At 67.4% G+C, this 15,691-nt stretch overlaps 2 protein-coding genes across 2 annotated transcripts; one reads left to right on the top strand and one right to left on the bottom strand.

Moving 5' to 3' along the window:
* Positions 1-768: 768 nt before the first annotated feature.
* TRMT61A (tRNA methyltransferase 61A) lies at positions 769-7,223 on the bottom strand. The gene is made up of 4 exons (XM_054567770.1): positions 7,126-7,223; positions 6,144-6,502; positions 3,607-3,873; positions 769-1,562 (listed from the first exon to the last, which is right to left on the bottom strand). Exons 2-4 carry the CDS (start codon positions 6,472-6,474, stop codon positions 1,303-1,305), a joined length of 858 nt encoding a protein of 285 aa, XP_054423745.1. The 5' UTR covers positions 6,475-6,502; positions 7,126-7,223; the 3' UTR covers positions 769-1,302.
* A 5,098-nt stretch (positions 7,224-12,321) lies between these two features.
* On the top strand, positions 12,322-15,261 carry CKB (creatine kinase B). Its single transcript, XM_054567768.1, has 8 exons — positions 12,322-12,375; positions 12,653-12,863; positions 13,059-13,213; positions 13,305-13,437; positions 13,548-13,719; positions 14,307-14,430; positions 14,609-14,798; positions 14,884-15,261. The coding sequence occupies exons 2-8, from the start codon at positions 12,671-12,673 to the stop codon at positions 15,060-15,062; spliced, it is 1,146 nt and encodes a 381-aa protein (XP_054423743.1). The 5' UTR covers positions 12,322-12,375; positions 12,653-12,670; the 3' UTR covers positions 15,063-15,261.
* The last annotated feature ends 430 nt before the right edge of the window (positions 15,262-15,691 follow it).

Below are 15,691 nucleotides of genomic sequence, written 5' to 3'. Positions count from 1 at the left end.
CTGCAGGCCCGCCCTCCAAGGACCCACAAAACCTGGGGTGGCCTCGGGCCAAGGTAACAGGCCTTGGGGCCCCTCATGAGTTCAGGGCCCTTCAGGGAGCACGCGCGGCAGCACGCCGCTGCACTGTGGCGGAGGCCCGGCTGTGGGGGGCGGGGGCACCCGGAGCCCAGGGACCGCGGGTCATAATCCGCTCGCTAGCACACACACGCGCTCTCCTCCCTCTTCCCCCACCCGTCCCAGGGACAAGTGGCCCTTTCTGCAGCCGGATGGGGGAGGCCACACACTCGCCCCTTTGTCCCAGTCCCCCGCCCGAGGCCTCACCCTGCAGCCTGGAGCTCTGGGGCGCCTGCTGTGGGACAGGAGAGGGAGCGGGGGCCAGGGCCGCGTGCAGGGGGTCCAGCCTGGGCGCTGCCCCGGGGGCAGGGCTCTGGCCTCCTGGGGCACCAGAGACGAGGCAGCATGCAGGGCAACAGTGTTTATTTCTCCACCAGGCGGGTCGGGGCCAGCGTGGCGCCCCAGACCCCTCGTCCCAGGTCGGGGGGCTGAAGCCCAGGCCCGTCACACACGGTGGTGGGGGTGCCGGACCCACAGCCCAGAGCTGGGGGCTGGTCATGTGTGCCCCCCGTATCCTGCCCTCTGTCCCAGGTGTGCCCCCCCCCCCCCGCCGAAGCTGCCTGTCCTCCCAGCAGGAGAGGGGGGTGCAGCGGGGGGGCGGGGCTGCCCTTTGGGCAGGAGGGGCATGTGGTGGCCCCCTGGAACTGGTCATGCCGCAGGGAATGCAGCGGGGTCGCCTCTCCCTGGGCACTGGGCCAACCTGGCCCCGCCAGCACCGGGGATGGAGGCCGAGGGGCCAGGGCAGGGCCGACCCCTGGCGGGCTGGCCCCCAGACCGGGCTCAGTGGCTGGGCCTTGGGGGTCCCGGGCCCGTTGCAGCACCAGGCCCTGGGCCGCTCCCCTCAAGTCCCTGCTCACCCGCCTCCCTCCCCATGAGGGACACCTGGGAAGGCATGAGACCTGGGCCCCAGCATTCAGAGAAGCCTGTGGTCGTGGGAACGTCACGTGGCAATGAGCAGAGGACAGGGATGCTGGGCACAACGGAGAGGAGGCAGAGGCCGCCCTCCCAAGGGGCCCTGAGGCCTCGGGCTGGCCGCCTCCTTCAGGCCCCCAGGTCCCCTCACCCCACCGGCTGTCCACACACAGGCCCGGCAGGCGTCTGCCAACCGTATATGGCAGCCTGCAGCAGGCTGCGCCTCCTGCCTGGGCCTGCGTGCTCCCGGCTCCTGGAGCTCCCGTGGGCAGCCTGCTAGTCCGGGGTCTTGGTGGCGAAGGTCAGGTAGCCAGTGTGGCCCACGGTCTCCTTCATGGGCGTGCCGCTGCGGAAGGGGCTGGCATCGGGGCCAGGGCCGGCTCCCAGGTCCGGTGCGGGCAGGCTGACGGTGCGCACGTTGTACACCTGCGGCAGCACCTCCAGGGTGCTCAGCTCCAGGAAGCCTCTGGCCGCGAGCGCCTGGCACGTGCGCTGCACCTGCTCGATGCACGGTGAGAAGGAGCAGAAGCGCCCGCCTGCGGGGAGCAGGCCGGGTGTCAGCGGCGGGGGCCTGCCGGCACCTCGCCTGCCAGGCGGGGATTCTGGTAACAAGAGCCCCTCTGAGAGAGAGGAGGGTAGAGGCTGGGCCGGCCCTGGGGTCTGAGGCGGGCCGTGCACTCCCTCTCCCACAAAGGGCAGCGGCCAGAGGTCAGGGGCCAGGGAGAAGGTTGGGTGGGGTTGGGTAGAGCCTTGACAGCACAGTTGCCAGCTTGCTGGGCCCAGAACAGCTCTGACCGCACGGCCCTCGTCACTCAACCCAAACCAGACGGCTCTAACCAGACATCTCTAACCACTCAGCCCTAACCACACAGCTCTAACCACACAGCTCTAACCAGTCAGCCCCAACCACACAGCTCTAACCAGTCAGCCCCAACCACACAGCTCTAACCAGACGGCTCTAACCACACAACTCTAACCAGTCAGCTGGAAGGCACAGGCTGCAGGGCGGGGGCGGGGGCACACATGGGGCCCGAGGGCTCTGCCGTCCCAGGAGACCAGAGGCTGCCCCTGCCCCTGGAGGCGCCGCCTCTGAGCAGGGTAGCAGGGCAGCAGGGCTGAGGGTGACGAGGTGGGGGCGGGGCAGACAGCCTCTCCCTGCTACCTCCCACCAGGGGTGCCCACTGTGCCCCTCAGCCTGGCCCAGTGCCAGCCCAGGTCCCAAACCTGGCAGGGAAGGTTCAGGGCGCCAGGGTAGGGAAGGGACGTGGCCTGGCCAGCCCTCAATGGCCCGGGAGGCCCGTCCCCACAGCCCTCACCCTCAGGGCTGCAGGGCGGTCTGGGCTTGGAGGAGGCCCGTGCTGCTTGGCGCCAACACTGAGAGGGCACAGTGTCACCCCCAAGACGGGGCCCTGCCCCCGTGTATGTTGCCAGGGAAGCTGAGGCCTCAGCAGGCCAGGGCCTGAGGCTGCTGGACAGCCAGAGGCCCAGAGACTCGGGGGCTGCACCTCGCTGGGCCGGATCACAGCAGGCGGGCGAGCTGCTGGAAACCGCCAGAAAACGCAGACCCACAAGCGAGCGAGTCAAGAATCTCAGGCCCAAACAAACAGATCCAGAGAACAAAGAGAGCCCAGAGGAGGGGCTGAGAGGGACAAGGAGAACGGGTACAGCAGATGGCACAGCTCCCCAGGCCAGCGACCAGCGAGGAGTCTCGGCAGCAAGAAGAGGCTGCTGAGCGGGCAGCCCAGGCTTGGCCGGGGCAGGGTAGCCGGCTTTGGCCTCCCTGGGCCTGGGGCCGAAGCCCACTAGCGCCCCCAGAGCAGCAGGTAGGGAGGGGCACCGGTGTCAGGGCAAAGCCAGAGAGAGCAGAGATGTAGGGGAGCGGGGGCTGCCCCCCTCCCCAGCCCCAGTCACCTCGGCAGAGACCAGGGACCCGGAGTCCAGGGTGCGCCTGAGCCAGCTGGCGGGGGACCCACTGGTCACTGCCTTGCTGTGGGAGCCACAGGGCATCTGCTCTCCGAGGGGCAGCCCCTCCCCCTGCTACAGGCTCAACTAGGAGGAGGGAGGGGGCTGCTGCCCTGTCGGCTCCTTCTCCAGAAAAGGGAAAAACCCAGAGCCCAGCCAGGCCTCCCTGGCTTGGAGCCCTCTTTCCGCCTCCACACCAACTTCTTCCCTAAAAGGGACCGGCGTGCCTGACTCCTGGCTGGAGGGAAGGGCGACTCTGCAGGGACCGGCTGGGGTCAGGGGCTGGCCTCTGGCCTCTGGCACACCCGGCAGCCAGGGCCATTTCTCCCGCAGGAGGGGCTACCACGTTCCCCAGGGGCCCGAGGCATTTCCACCCTGCAGGCACCCAGCTGGAGCCCACTCTCACCGATGTGACTCCTCCAACCCCCGCTGGCTCACCGGCAACCTCCCTGAGGCCGCCCAGCCAGCCCAGGGCACCCTGGCGCGGGCCGGTCCAACTGGGGTCCCGTGCCCCGTGGCCCGGCGATTTAGGACCTCTCTGGGCTTCAGATGACCCGGGCCGGGCTGGGCCCAGCCCAGCTCAGCCCCCAGGGCACACCCTCCCAGAACCCCACGCACCTTCAACCTTGAGGGCATCCCAGGCGTGGCCCACAGCCTCCCAAGGCGACGGGATGTCCAGGAAGACCGCGTCCGCCACGTGCCTCACGCCAAAGCCGCTGCGGCACACGTCCTGGTTGCGCACGGTCACCCAGCGGCCCACCCGGTGCTCCCGGAACTCCTCCCGTGCCCTCTCTGCCCGCTGCTGGTGGAACTCCACCGTGTGCAGGTGGCCGGTGGGCGCGACGGTGCGGATGATGGCGTGGGACACGGAGCCGCTGCCGGTGCCTGGGGGACAGGGCGGGCGTCAGGCCGGGCTCCTGGCCCCACCCAGGAAACAGCCCCAAGAGCCCTAAGAGGGGCCCAGGAGGCCACCAGGTCGGCCAGCGCAGGCTACAGGGAGCATCAGGCGTGTGCTGCACGCGGGCCCGGCTGCCCTTAGGCCTCGGGCCGGGCGGGCAGGCAGGGGCCGGGCACGTGTCTGCCCTGCCCAGTCCCAGTGTGTGGAGCGAACCCCGCTGCACAGGCCCGGGGCCGGGGCTCTGCCACGGGCTGGGGTAGCACAGACCAAGTGGCCGGGGCCTGCCCCGTCGCCTTCCATGCAGTGGATGGTCCCCGGGCCCCAAGCTCAGGCTACTCTGGCTGGTCCGTCTTTCTGCCTCCCGGTTTCCTCTGCCCTCGCCTTGCTGCACCTCGGGGCGCTGTGACGCTGGGCACCACAGAGTGCCTCCCCCTGCCACGCTGTCACCACCGAGCCTCTGCCCAGCACAGAAGGCCACCCCTCCGCTTGCTTTCCGTCCTGCGGCGCCCAGCTGGGGCCTGCGTCCCCTCAGACCACAGTGGCAGGTGCCACCTACCCGATGACAACCCCCCGAGCCACGTTCCTCAGCTTGACTCCTCCCTAGCACCCACTGCACACTCGCCGCCTCCCGGCGACACCCAAACAGCGCTCAGCACTGACAAGTGCAGAGCTGGACCAGATTCAGCACTGAGTCCACTTCCTGCCAAGCCTCCCCCAACCCAACCCCTCACGCCCACTGCTTGGCAGACACCGGGAGGTGTCCTTGACTCTCTCCTCTCCCTCCCACGACAGATCCACCAGGAACTCCTGCCACGCCTTCCACATCTCTCCTGAACCACAGCTTGTCTCATCTCCACCTGCCCACTCAGTCCGCCTGGGCCCCCCTCTCCTGGTTCTGCAACAGCCACCAGACTGGCCGCTTGCAACTGCCCCGACACCCGCCGTTGGACAGGGCTGACTCTGCACAAACCGGTAGAGATCCTCTTCCACGCAGGGTGGAGTCAGACTCCTAACGACGACACTCCAAGCTGAGCCAGCTCCCTCCCTGGCCTCTGCATGTGCCCCTCGGGGTGGCGCTCTCCCTCGGCTCTTGGCAGACACCTCCTCCCATCATCCCCAGTCCAACGTCCCTCTGCAGGCGGGTCTGCCTGCCCCAGACCCAGGGACCCTTCTCTGAGTGGCCCTCGGATGCTCAGTCCTGCCTTACAGGCCTCACGCTACCACCACAGGGAAACGGCCCCACTGAGAGGCGGAAGAAGCCTGGCCTGTCTCGTCCACGGCTGCCCCTCCAGTTCCTGGAAGGAGCCGGCTCACCAGAGGGGCCCACCGACTGAGCACTTTTTACTCGAGTGGAGCAAGGACCTGGTCGAGGGGGCAGCAGGGGATGAAACCGACTCTGAGGTCTGCTGTCCACCTGCCACTGGCAGCCCAGGGGCCCGCGTGCTGAGGACTCAGCCTCCGCTCGGCCCACCCACCCCTGGCCCCGAGCCCTGGGCCCACACCCGACTTCCCAGCTCCGAGTGTCTGCCTGGGCAACAGGCCTCCATGTCCACACGGAGAGACCACGACCCACAAAAGGACAGCGTGGCCGGAGGCCCTCAGAAAGCTGGCAGTGGCGGGGCTGGGGACTCCTCGAGACCCTGGACCCCTGCTGTCCAGCCCATAAGGAACATGCTGGGAGCTTTGGGCACCTGCGCCCGGTCTCCAGCCTCGACCATCCCCGCGCCTGTGGCTGTGCATGGGAAAGGCCTGGGAGCGGCTGGCCTTCAGGCACTTCCACCTGCACCCCAGCTCCTGGGTCCCACGACAAGGATGCTGGTTGGGGATGTACATGGGGCAGGCTCCCCACACGCCCTGAGCACCTTGAAGGGGCCTGGCTACCCTCCAGGAAGTGGTGCCTCGCATGATCCAGGACGCTGGGCCAGCCACCCTCTGCCCTGCATCTCAGGGTTAGGGGATGGCGTGCCCTGGTCAGCACCAAGCAGCACGGTGGCCCCGCACTGGGCACCACCTCTTGGGGGCCCATCCTTGGTCCACTCCCATCAACCCTCACTCCGATTAGAGCACCAGCATCCTAATCAACTTCTTCAACTCTGCCCTCAGTCCCTGCAGTAAGCTCCCCAGAAAGGTCTTGTTAAAAGAGACCAAGTAATGCGCCTGTCTTCAGCAGGGCCTGCTGGACACTGTCCGAACGCTGAGCTGACCTCCACCTTCGCGTCCACCTCTGAGGTGGAGCCCACGATGCTGAAGAGCTCACCAGATTCACAAACCACAGAGCCAGGCCGCAGCTCCAGCATCATGGTGAGCAGGGCGATGTCGGTGGAGTAGAGAATCTGGGTGCGGTGCGGCAGGTTCAGCGTCCAGAGCTCCGGCGTGGGGTGCAGCACGTACACCCAGCCCCCTCGGCCGCAGGTCACCTTGGAGCCGAAAGGGCGGCCGATGAGGTCTACTGAGTGCCTCAGGACGCCGTGCCGGGTTTGGGTCTGTGCGCCACGCTGCACACGCACTGCCATCATTGCGCCATGGCCCAGGGACAGGATGGCCGTGTCACCCTCTTTGATGAGCTCTTCGTAGGCCACGAAGCTCATGGTGTTGCTCTCTGGTGGTGTCAGGGACCTGGGAGGAAGTACAGGGGCATGAGCGCGGAGAGGCCCCAGGAGGCAGGCTGTGCACGGTGACTCCCAGATACTGAGCCGTGGGGTGGGGGTGGGGGGGTGGCTCAAGCCCTCGCACTGTCCGCCTGGGGAGCTCAATAAGGCTGAATCGGGGCCGACATTTGAAGCCCTTCTTGGTTTCGGTCATGAGACAGAAGCCATCAGCCCACATTACAGATAGAGAGATGGAGGCCAGGCAACGGCAAGGACTCCCACAAAGTCAGGACCGGACCCTCTCATCGCCCTTCTCCTGGGGCCAGGCACCTATTCTCTGGCAGTGAGAGGCCACCTCCGCTACAGACTACATTCAGCGGAAAACCCCTGGGCTCAACCTCCCCGAAGGCGGGCTTCCGGGCGGGCGGTGGCAGGAGGATGCAGGAGACGCCAGGGTCCCACGAGCAGAGGCTGGGGACGCCCAGAAGGCTAAAAACGGACGCACAGCACCGGCCCGGCCCGAGCAGAAGGGGAGCGGGCTAGGCCGCGCTGGCACCGGGCTCGGGCGGACGACGGGAGACTGCGGGGACGCGCCGGGCACGCCGGACGACCCCCGCCCACGCACCGCCGCGGGGCCCCACGGAGTCCCACCTGCGACGCCGGGCCGGCTTCAGACCGGAGGCCCCGCACGTGTCTCGGCTCCCGCGGCCGCAGTCCTTCCGCCTCCGGCCCGGCGCGCGGCGCCCGCCGATGACGTCACGACTCCTCGCCGGCGCTCGCGCGCCTCCTCGCGCCCCCCCGCCGGCGTCCTGCCGTGTGAGATTGCCGGGCTGACCCGCGCCGGGGGGAGACCCGCTGGGCGTCCCGCGACTTGCGCAGGCGGCCGCGCGGCCAGCTGCCCAGCTCCCAGGGGCCCCTCTCCGTGGACATCCTGTCACCGCAAACCGCCCTGCTCCACCCCCGATTGGGCCCCAGGGCGGAGGGTCATCCCGGGAGGCTGGGGCTGAGTCGACCAGGCCGCAGGGGTTGCGGCCTGGGGGCGCGTCGGCAGCAGCCACGTCCGCCCAGGCCGCCAGTCCCGCACGGCCACATCCGCGGCGTGCGCAGGCTGCTTGCGGGAGGGAGGCGGCGCTGGGACCCAGGGTGCAACCAGAGCTGGATGGACCGGGCGCACTTTGGGCTCTTGGGGACGGGGCCAGCGGCCTGAGCCAGGGGCTGGGGGAGGGGCAGAAGAGGGAAGGCGCGGCTCTGTGAGTGTCTCAGCGGGGCGGATTCGGCGCTGGTTCCTGCGGGGAGAGGGGGGCGGGGTGTAGGGAAGACTGGGGCCCCCGACCGCCTGCCTGCAGCACTCAGCTCCCTGCAGCCAGCGCTTGTTCCGTTAGACCTGGGACGGGAGAGGCTTACAGACGTTCCCCCAAACCCGCTCCGGCCAACCCACTCCACTACCCTGGGGCTTAGCCTGCACCTTAACCCAGGGCTAGTTTGCAATGACCCTCGACCACACTTCGGAGGCCCGGCGGCTCCAGCCTGGTAAAGTGGGAGTGGCCAGGCCCCTGCAAGAGCCAGCCCCTCCCCAGAGCCCTGCCAGCCTGTGGGGCTCTCTGAACTCTCCCTCCTCCGGGACCAGGACTGGTCGGCCTGTGGCCCTTACTAGGGGCCCCTCGCAGTCCATGGTGGAAACCCAGGTACCTGGCCTCAGCCCCTGCATGTCCCTGTCCTGGAGGGTAAGAAGTTGAGGGGCCGTTGGTGGCCTCCCGCCCTTTATGCGTTCACGTCCCTGGGGGCCAGCTACCAGCTGCCTGCGTGGCTGCATCACGGCCTCCCTGCCTCCTGCTCCCACCATTTGAGACAACCCAGCCCTATCCCCGGCTCTGCAACCTCTGTTCCAGGGGACTCTGCTTCACCCCCTTGGTGATGCTCAGCCTGAATCACTCCCTGCTCGCTCCCCTGAGAGATCTCGATTTTCCACTTCTCCTGTGGGGAAGGGTTCCTCTTTCTCCAGCCACTTAGCTGGGGTGTGGAGCCCAGGCGGGGTGCCCACAAAGCCTAAATTAGGACTGCCTGACTGAGCAGCGGTTTCCTGTGCTCCCAACTTCCCACTTGCCACTTCGGCTGCCATTGGCTGACCAGCTCCTCCAGTGCCCCCTCCTCCAGGCAGCCTTCCCAGAGCTGCCCATCTGCTCCCTCTGAGCCTGCCCCAGCCCTCAGCCTGAGTCCTCACGCACCCGCCCGCCCCCCGGCCCCAGGTGATTCCCCAGGGCAGGTTGGCACCTTGCCCGGGGCAGTGTGTGCATCAGTACTCCTCTAATGCGAGCTGATGCCACGGAAGCCCAGCTGAGTGTCACTTCACGGAGTCCTGTCCACAGCCCTATGAGGGACCACTTTACAGGTGGGGAAACTGAGACTCAGGGAAGTTAAGTAACTTGCCTAAGGTCACTCGGTCAATGTGGCCAGAGTTGAACTGGGATTTAAATCCGGTAAACCTGGTCCTGGCTGGTGCGTCTCAGTGGCTTGGATGTTGTCCTGCAAACTGAAAGGTTACTGGTTCGATCCCCGGTCAGAGCATATGCCTGGCTTGTGGGCCTTGTTTCTTTCCCTCTCTTCCTTCCCCCTCTCTCTAAATAATAAAATCTTCAACCAACCAACCAACCAGTAAACTTGGCTGCAGAGAACTAATGGCAGATTTGAAGGAAGGTGGGAACAGGCAGGAGGAAATGGTCAAGGTCACCCTGGAGGAAAAGGAGAAGCTGAGGATGCCCAAGGGGAGGCTGCTCTGCCTGCATCCCTGGCAGGAGTCAGGTGACATGCGGACCCTCCTCTCTGACCAGCTCAGCCTAGCAGAGTGCTCAGCGACTCCAAGGCAGCCCCCGTCCCTCCCCGCCCCGCCCCCCGGCCTAACCCAGGCCAACTTCTCCCCTGGATTCTCTAGAGTTTAGGGACAGGGCAGAAGGAGGAAGCATCAGCTGCATGTGGGCTCTGGCTGCACTCAGACACCGAGGGTGGCCTCCTGTCCCACTTCCTCTGGCCCTGCTGAGCAGTGGATGAAAGACCAGGCCTCCTTTGAGGCTCCCCTCCCCCTCCAGGGCAGGTGTGATTTCTGAGGACCGTAAACTCACCAGGTGATGTCACCTAGCTCCTCTCCTAGACGCTACCAAACCGGCTTCTGTGGGCCCTGGGCAGAGCGGAGGGTCCACAGTCAAGAGCTGGGCCAGCTGGAAGCACCCCTCCAGCCCCCCCGCCCCGTCCGGCTCTGGGACTGCCGCCCCAGTTCCCATGCAGCCACTGCCTGGGGTGGGGCCTCACCGTGACGTTCGGGGCTAAAGGCCCCCTCCCTCATCACAGCTGCCGACAGCCCTCGCTGTCTGCCTGAGTCCAGCCCAGGTTTGGCCAGCCAGGGGTCCCCAGGGCGCACCCGGTCAGGCCATCGCAGGGCCAGCCACTCCAGGGCCCAGGTTCGCTGCGGGGCTGCCAGACCTCTGATCTGGCCCCGTCACTACCCTCTGACCTTCCCTTTGCTCATTTGCAAAGTGGGGCCAAAGCACCCATCTCGGGAGGCCAAGGAGGCCAGGGTGCAGGCAGGGCAGCCCCGGGCCTTGACCTCCCTCTCCAGCGGGGGCCTTCCCAGCCCCCAAAGTGGCCAGGCCCTCTGCGGTCTGAGGGTCGGGGTGGAGGGGTGGCCTTCTGAGGAGCCACAGAGGCTGAGGACAAAGAGGAAGCTCTGAGTGCCCCCCCCCCCCCACCCCGGGGTCTGGAAGTCAAGTCAGCCTCCAGGAGCCAGCAGCTCTGGTTTCTGGAAACAGAAACTTGAGCCCATTGGGCCTTTGGGGGTGGGGAGGGCAGCTGCAGATATTTCTGAAATTGGGGGAAGGGGCTGCAGGGGGCACAGAGCGCAGGAATTCCAGGCTTAAAGGACACCTGCCGTCCAGCCAGCCTGGACCATGTGCCCTTTTACAGTGGTTTGTTTTATGGGCCTAAAAAAAAAAAGGAAGAAAGAAAACCCAGAATGCTGACTGGGAACAGGTCAAAGCATGCCAAGGCGAGGAGGGGTGGCGGGGAAGAGCCAGGAGTCCCCTCCGCGGTCACCACAGGCACAGCCAGGGCCAGCCAGCGAGACTCCAGGCCCTCTGATGCCTGCACAGGCGACGGGGAAGGGATGTGCCGTTCCCCGAGTTCACGGGCTCCCTCGGGCTGCCCCGCTCCGGCCCCACCCATCTCCTCCCATCTGGTGTTTTGTTCCCGGGGCTGCTCGCTGGCTGCTTGTCTTCCCCCCACCCCCCACCCGCGGCAGCGGTGCAACGTGCACCCTGCTGACGGCCCCGCTCACGGTGCAGGCCTGGCAGGGCTTTGTTAAAGACACAGCGAGATGAGGGGTTCCTCCTTCCTTGCTTTATTCTCAGAGTTACTACATGTGATGGACAGGAGCCACAGAAGCTGCGAGTCACTTTTTGTGACCCCCCTCTCCCTCACCTCTTTGGTGTATGAAGCGGGGCTCCAACCCTGAGCCACGCAAGCCAGGCCAGTTCACTCTTTTTAAATAGCTGTATGATATTCCACGCTGGGGACAGGCCTCCCTATCGGCCACAACCACCACATGGCCAAGGTGCTGACCCCCGATAGCACCCAAGGTGCCCAAGGGAGGGGCATCGAGTGCCATCCATGTTGGTTTCTGTGCTTGTTTTTCCCACTGTACTTCTTCCTGTCTATCTGCAAAGACAACAGGCTGGATCCTTTCTACAGGCTGAATTCCTAGAAGCGGGCTCGCAGGGTCATGGGGTGCAGCCATTTTTAATTTCAATAGATGCTGCCAAATTAACGTTCCAAAAAAGATGTAGCAGTTCACAGTTGTGAGTGCCTGTCTCCCCACGTCCCAACCCACAGCCGGCACTGGCTGGTGCCAATCTTTTACATTTTTGCTAATCTGGGTGTGTTGGGGGTAGTGGAAGGTGGAATCATTGTTTTAGTTTGAGTGATTTGGACTTTTAGTGGTTTTTTAAACCTCACACGTACTGTTTGCTCGTGTTCCCTCCCATCTTTGCTAGCGTCTGGGCTGCCTGCCTTAGGGGGCGGGGGCGGGGGTGGGGCTGAACCTGTCCCCTGCGGAGAGGGCCCTGGCCGGGGTCTGGAGGCTGGCATTGTGCACTCCCCGGCGGCCTCCCTGGGCCGTGCAGAAGGAGCAGAAGCAGGGCGCGGGGGTCTCTGGTTGGATCTCCCGGAGCTCTGGGGACTTGCCCAAGGTCAAGGCACCCTGGGTGCCTCGGGGCTGGGCCGCAGCCAGACTGCGCCTCCGGTTCCCTTTCACTCTGCACCAAGATCGCCCAGGAGATGCCTGCGGGCACCTTGAAGAAGGTCGGCCGCTGGGAACCAGCTGGGGTGGGAGGAGGGGGTGGGGTCGGTAACTGCTGCGACAGCCCCGGAGGCTCTGGCCCGGCCTCTTGCCGTCGCCAACGTGGGGACCGGCGGGAGGAGCGAAGGCGGGGAGCCAGGACGCAGGGCAGCCCGAGAGTCCTTTAGCCCTTAAGTGCCCGGTGGCTCTCCTGCCTCAGTTTCCCGCCCGGAGGCAGTGTCAGGGGGAACTCCAGGGGGCTCCAAGGGTCTGAGGTTCCGACTTCGGGGGCCGGGGACTGGCGATTGGTGAGGTAGGCCGACCATGCAGGGTCCCGGTCGGGGGAATCCTTACGGTGGGCGGTCAGGGGGGTTGGTCTGGGGCGACCGGCCACGGACAAAGGGGCGACACCACCCCGCAGCGCGGGCCAATGGAATGAATGGGCTATAAATAGCGGCCAATGGGCGGCCCGTGTTGCGTCCCTTAAGAGCCTCGGGAGCGCGGAGCGACCGCTGTTCGCCAGCGCCGCTCCCGGAGCCGTGAAAGGAACCAGCGCTCCCTGCACCCCCGGTCGCCGGGTGAGTGGGCCCGGGGGCCGGGGCGGCCGCGCCGGGGCCGCGGCCTCAAGCGCTCTGGGCACGACGGGGACCCCCGCCGGGAGCGCGTGCGCCGGGCTGCGCCGGGCTGGGCCGGGGTCCTGGGCGGTGCAGTTGCCCCCTGCGCGCGCGCGCTTGGCGGAGCCCACTGACCTTGGCCCCGTCCCGGGGCGACAGGGGCCGGGGCCGCGGGGCGCGGCCGTCCGCAGGTCCCCGCCGGCCGGCGCGCCGAGCCCCGCTGATCCCCGGTCTCCCGCAGCCGCCGCCCGCCGCCGCCATGCCCTTCTCCAACAGCCACAACGCGCTGAAGCTGCGCTTCCCGGCGGAGGACGAGTTCCCCGACCTCAGCGGCCACAACAACCACATGGCCAAGGTGCTGACCCCCGAGCTGTACGCCGAGCTGCGCGCCAAGAGCACGCCGAGTGGCTTCACGCTGGACGACGTCATCCAGACTGGGGTGGACAACCCGGGTACGCGCAGCCCAGTCCCTGGGTGAGGGTGCTGGCGCCTCCTCCGCGGGACCTCCCCGGGGCCGGGGTCCAGCGCCCTCCAGACGCGCCTCGGGCCCGCGTGTCCGCGTCCCCGCCGCGCGCAGCCGCAGGGTGTCCGGCTGCTGGCGCGGGCCGGGCAGTGACGTCATTGTCCCCGTTCCGCGCCCCCCCCAGGCCATCCGTATATCATGACCGTGGGCTGCGTGGCGGGCGACGAGGAGTCGTACGAGGTGTTCAAGGACCTCTTCGACCCCATCATCGAGGACCGGCATGGCGGCTACAAGCCGAGTGACGAGCACAAGACCGACCTCAACCCTGACAACCTGCAGGTGCGGGGCGGGGCGGGGCGGGGCGGCCCGGGGAGCGGGCGGGCGGGGCGTGGGGGGGCTGCTCGGGCGCTCACCGCCGCTAGACCCGCAGGGCGGCGACGACCTGGACCCCAACTACGTGCTGAGCTCGCGGGTGCGCACGGGCCGCAGCATCCGCGGCTTCTGCCTGCCGCCGCACTGCAGCCGCGGGGAGCGCCGAGCCATCGAGAAGCTCGCGGTGGAAGGTAGGAGTCGGCCGCCCGCGCCCCGCCCCCCGCCGCCGCGCGCTCCTGCAAACGCGCCCCAGCCCCGCGCCCACGCGGGTCGGGCGCCCCCTGAACCAGCCTCCCCGCAGCCCTGTCGAGCCTGGAGGGCGACCTGGCCGGCCGGTACTACGCGCTCAAAAGCATGACCGAGGCGGAGCAGCAGCAGCTCATCGACGACCACTTCCTCTTCGACAAGCCGGTGTCGCCCCTGCTGCTGGCCTCGGGCATGGCTCGGGACTGGCCCGACGCCCGCGGCATCTGGTGCGTGCCCCCCACAACGCCCCCTCCCGCGGGTCACCCCTCCCTCTGCCGCCGCCGCCGCGGAGGAAGAGGGAGGGGCCGCCGCGCAGGTGACCTTGACCGCCCAGGTGAGCGGAGGGCCCGCGCCGCGCCGCGCCCGGGGAGGACCGCCCCCGCCGACCTCGGAGGCGGGCGCGGGTCGTGCAGGCCGCTCCCCGCCCGCCCCGCGGGATCCGGAGCCGCGCGTCTTGTTTTCTCTCTCACCCGCTCCCCGCCCCCCTCCCGCGGGACCGGTCAGGTGCCGGTGTGACGCAGCCGCCTCCCGCGGGGGCGGGGAGGGCGCCTAGCCTCCTGCCTCCCAGTTGGGCAGCTGCCCCCCCGCGCCCCTCCCCCAGGCACGTGACTGGCCGGATCGGCACGGCCCCGGGCCTGCGGGACCCTCTCCGAGGCGTCTGGGCCTCCCTGCCCACCCGCGCGCGGGGTGCCGCCGGAAGGACACCTCTGGGACTTGTGCGGGTCTCCAGGCCTGGGGACCCCCGGAGGGCTTTCCTGGGACATGCCCCGAGACCGCAGTCCGGGAAGGAGGCGTGACTGTGCCCTTCCCCCAGGCATAATGACAACAAGACCTTCCTGGTGTGGATCAACGAAGAGGATCACCTGCGGGTCATCTCCATGCAGAAGGGGGGCAACATGAAGGAGGTGTTCACCCGGTTCTGCAACGGCCTCACCCAGGTCGGGCCTGGCCGCGCCGGGGCTGGGGCTCGGGCCCGGGAGAGGGGGTGGGCCCCAGAGGGGAGGGTCCAGCGGGAGGGGGGTGTAGGGATTGCCGGGGTTCGTGGAGGGGGGGGCGGCTCGTGAGTCCCAGCTGGTCTACCCAGGCCGCGCCTCTCACGCCTCCTCGCCCCTCCAGATCGAGACGCTCTTCAAGTCCAAGAACTACGAGTTCATGTGGAGCCCCCACCTGGGCTACATCCTCACCTGCCCGTCCAACCTGGGCACGGGGCTGCGCGCAGGCGTGCACATTAAGCTGCCCCACCTGGGCAAGCACGAGAAGTTCCCGGAGGTGCTCAAGAGGCTGCGGCTGCAGAAGCGAGGCACAGGTGCGAGGGGCGGGGTCTGCTGGCAGCGCTCCACCTCCGGGCGGCCCCCGCCCCGCCCCACCCTGCCCACCCGGTGTCTTCGCAGGTGGCGTGGACACGGCTGCGGTCGGCGGGGTCTTTGACGTCTCCAACGCGGACCGCCTGGGCTTCTCGGAGGTGGAGCTGGTGCAGATGGTGGTGGACGGCGTGAAGCTGCTCATCGAGATGGAGCAGCGGCTGGAGCAGGGCCAGGCCATCGACGACCTCGTGCCCGCCCAGAAGTGAAGTCCCGGCCTGCGCCGGCCAGGCCACCAGCCCCGCTGCTTCCTAACTTATTGCCCGGGCCGCGCCCGCCACGCCCCCTACGCTCGCCGCCTGGCGGCTGAGCCCTTAGCCTCGCCGTAGACCTCCGTCGCCCTCGGTAGAGTTTATTTTTGTGATGGCTGAGATGTTGCTGATGCTGAAATAAACTAGGGTTTCGGTCTGCCCGGAGTCGGCCCTTTCTGCTTCGCTTTCTGGAAGGTGAACAGGGACCGGGAGGGGGTCGCTGTGCTGTGTCCGCCGAGTCCTGTTCCATGAACCCCGCTCAGCCAGGCCACCCTGCCCGCTTGGCTTCCCCGCAGGCCTGGGGGTGGGGGTGGGGGGAGCCTGTCACTTTGCTCAGCCCCACCCTGCAGAGTGCAGCCACGGGGATCCTGTGAGCAGGGGGCAGGAGCCCGTCAGTCTCCCGCACATACGCCCCCACCAGCCTGGTCCTGTCCCAGGCCCAGCCCTACAGTTCTTTCCAGGAAGCCCTGGGGGGCCCTTAGGTCTCCGGCCACCTTGGAGCACCCCCCCCATCTTTTTTCTTTTTGCTGATTTTAAAATAAATTTTGATTTTAAAGAGAGAGGGAGGGAGAGAGAAACATTAACTT

Source organism: Pteronotus mesoamericanus, unplaced genomic scaffold (assembly GCF_021234165.1).
Source record: "Pteronotus mesoamericanus isolate MK-2021 breed Mesoamerican mustached bat unplaced genomic scaffold, CSHL_Meso_final contig_192, whole genome shotgun sequence".
Lineage (NCBI taxonomy): Eukaryota > Metazoa > Chordata > Mammalia > Chiroptera > Mormoopidae > Pteronotus > Pteronotus mesoamericanus.
The sequence above is the reverse complement of the archived record's forward strand: the minus strand, read 5'-3'. Positions and strand labels throughout refer to the sequence as shown.

Coding starts and splice junctions, on each gene's coding strand:
- TRMT61A (XM_054567770.1), bottom strand. CDS start 6,474: ATGAGCTTCGTGGCCTACGAAGAGCTCATCAAAGAGGGTGACACGGCC. Junction 3,874..6,143: donor CTCTGTGGTTTGTGAATCTG/GTGAGCTCTTCA, acceptor CCTGTCCCCCAG/GCACCGGCAGCGGCTCCGTG. Junction 1,563..3,606: donor GGATGCCCTCAAGGTTGAAG/GTGCGTGGGGTT, acceptor TGCTCCCCGCAG/GCGGGCGCTTCTGCTCCTTC.
- CKB (XM_054567768.1), top strand. CDS start 12,671: ATGCCCTTCTCCAACAGCCACAACGCGCTGAAGCTGCGCTTCCCGGCG. Junction 13,214..13,304: donor TCAACCCTGACAACCTGCAG/GTGCGGGGCGGG, acceptor CTAGACCCGCAG/GGCGGCGACGACCTGGACCC. Junction 14,799..14,883: donor GCTGCAGAAGCGAGGCACAG/GTGCGAGGGGCG, acceptor GTGTCTTCGCAG/GTGGCGTGGACACGGCTGCG.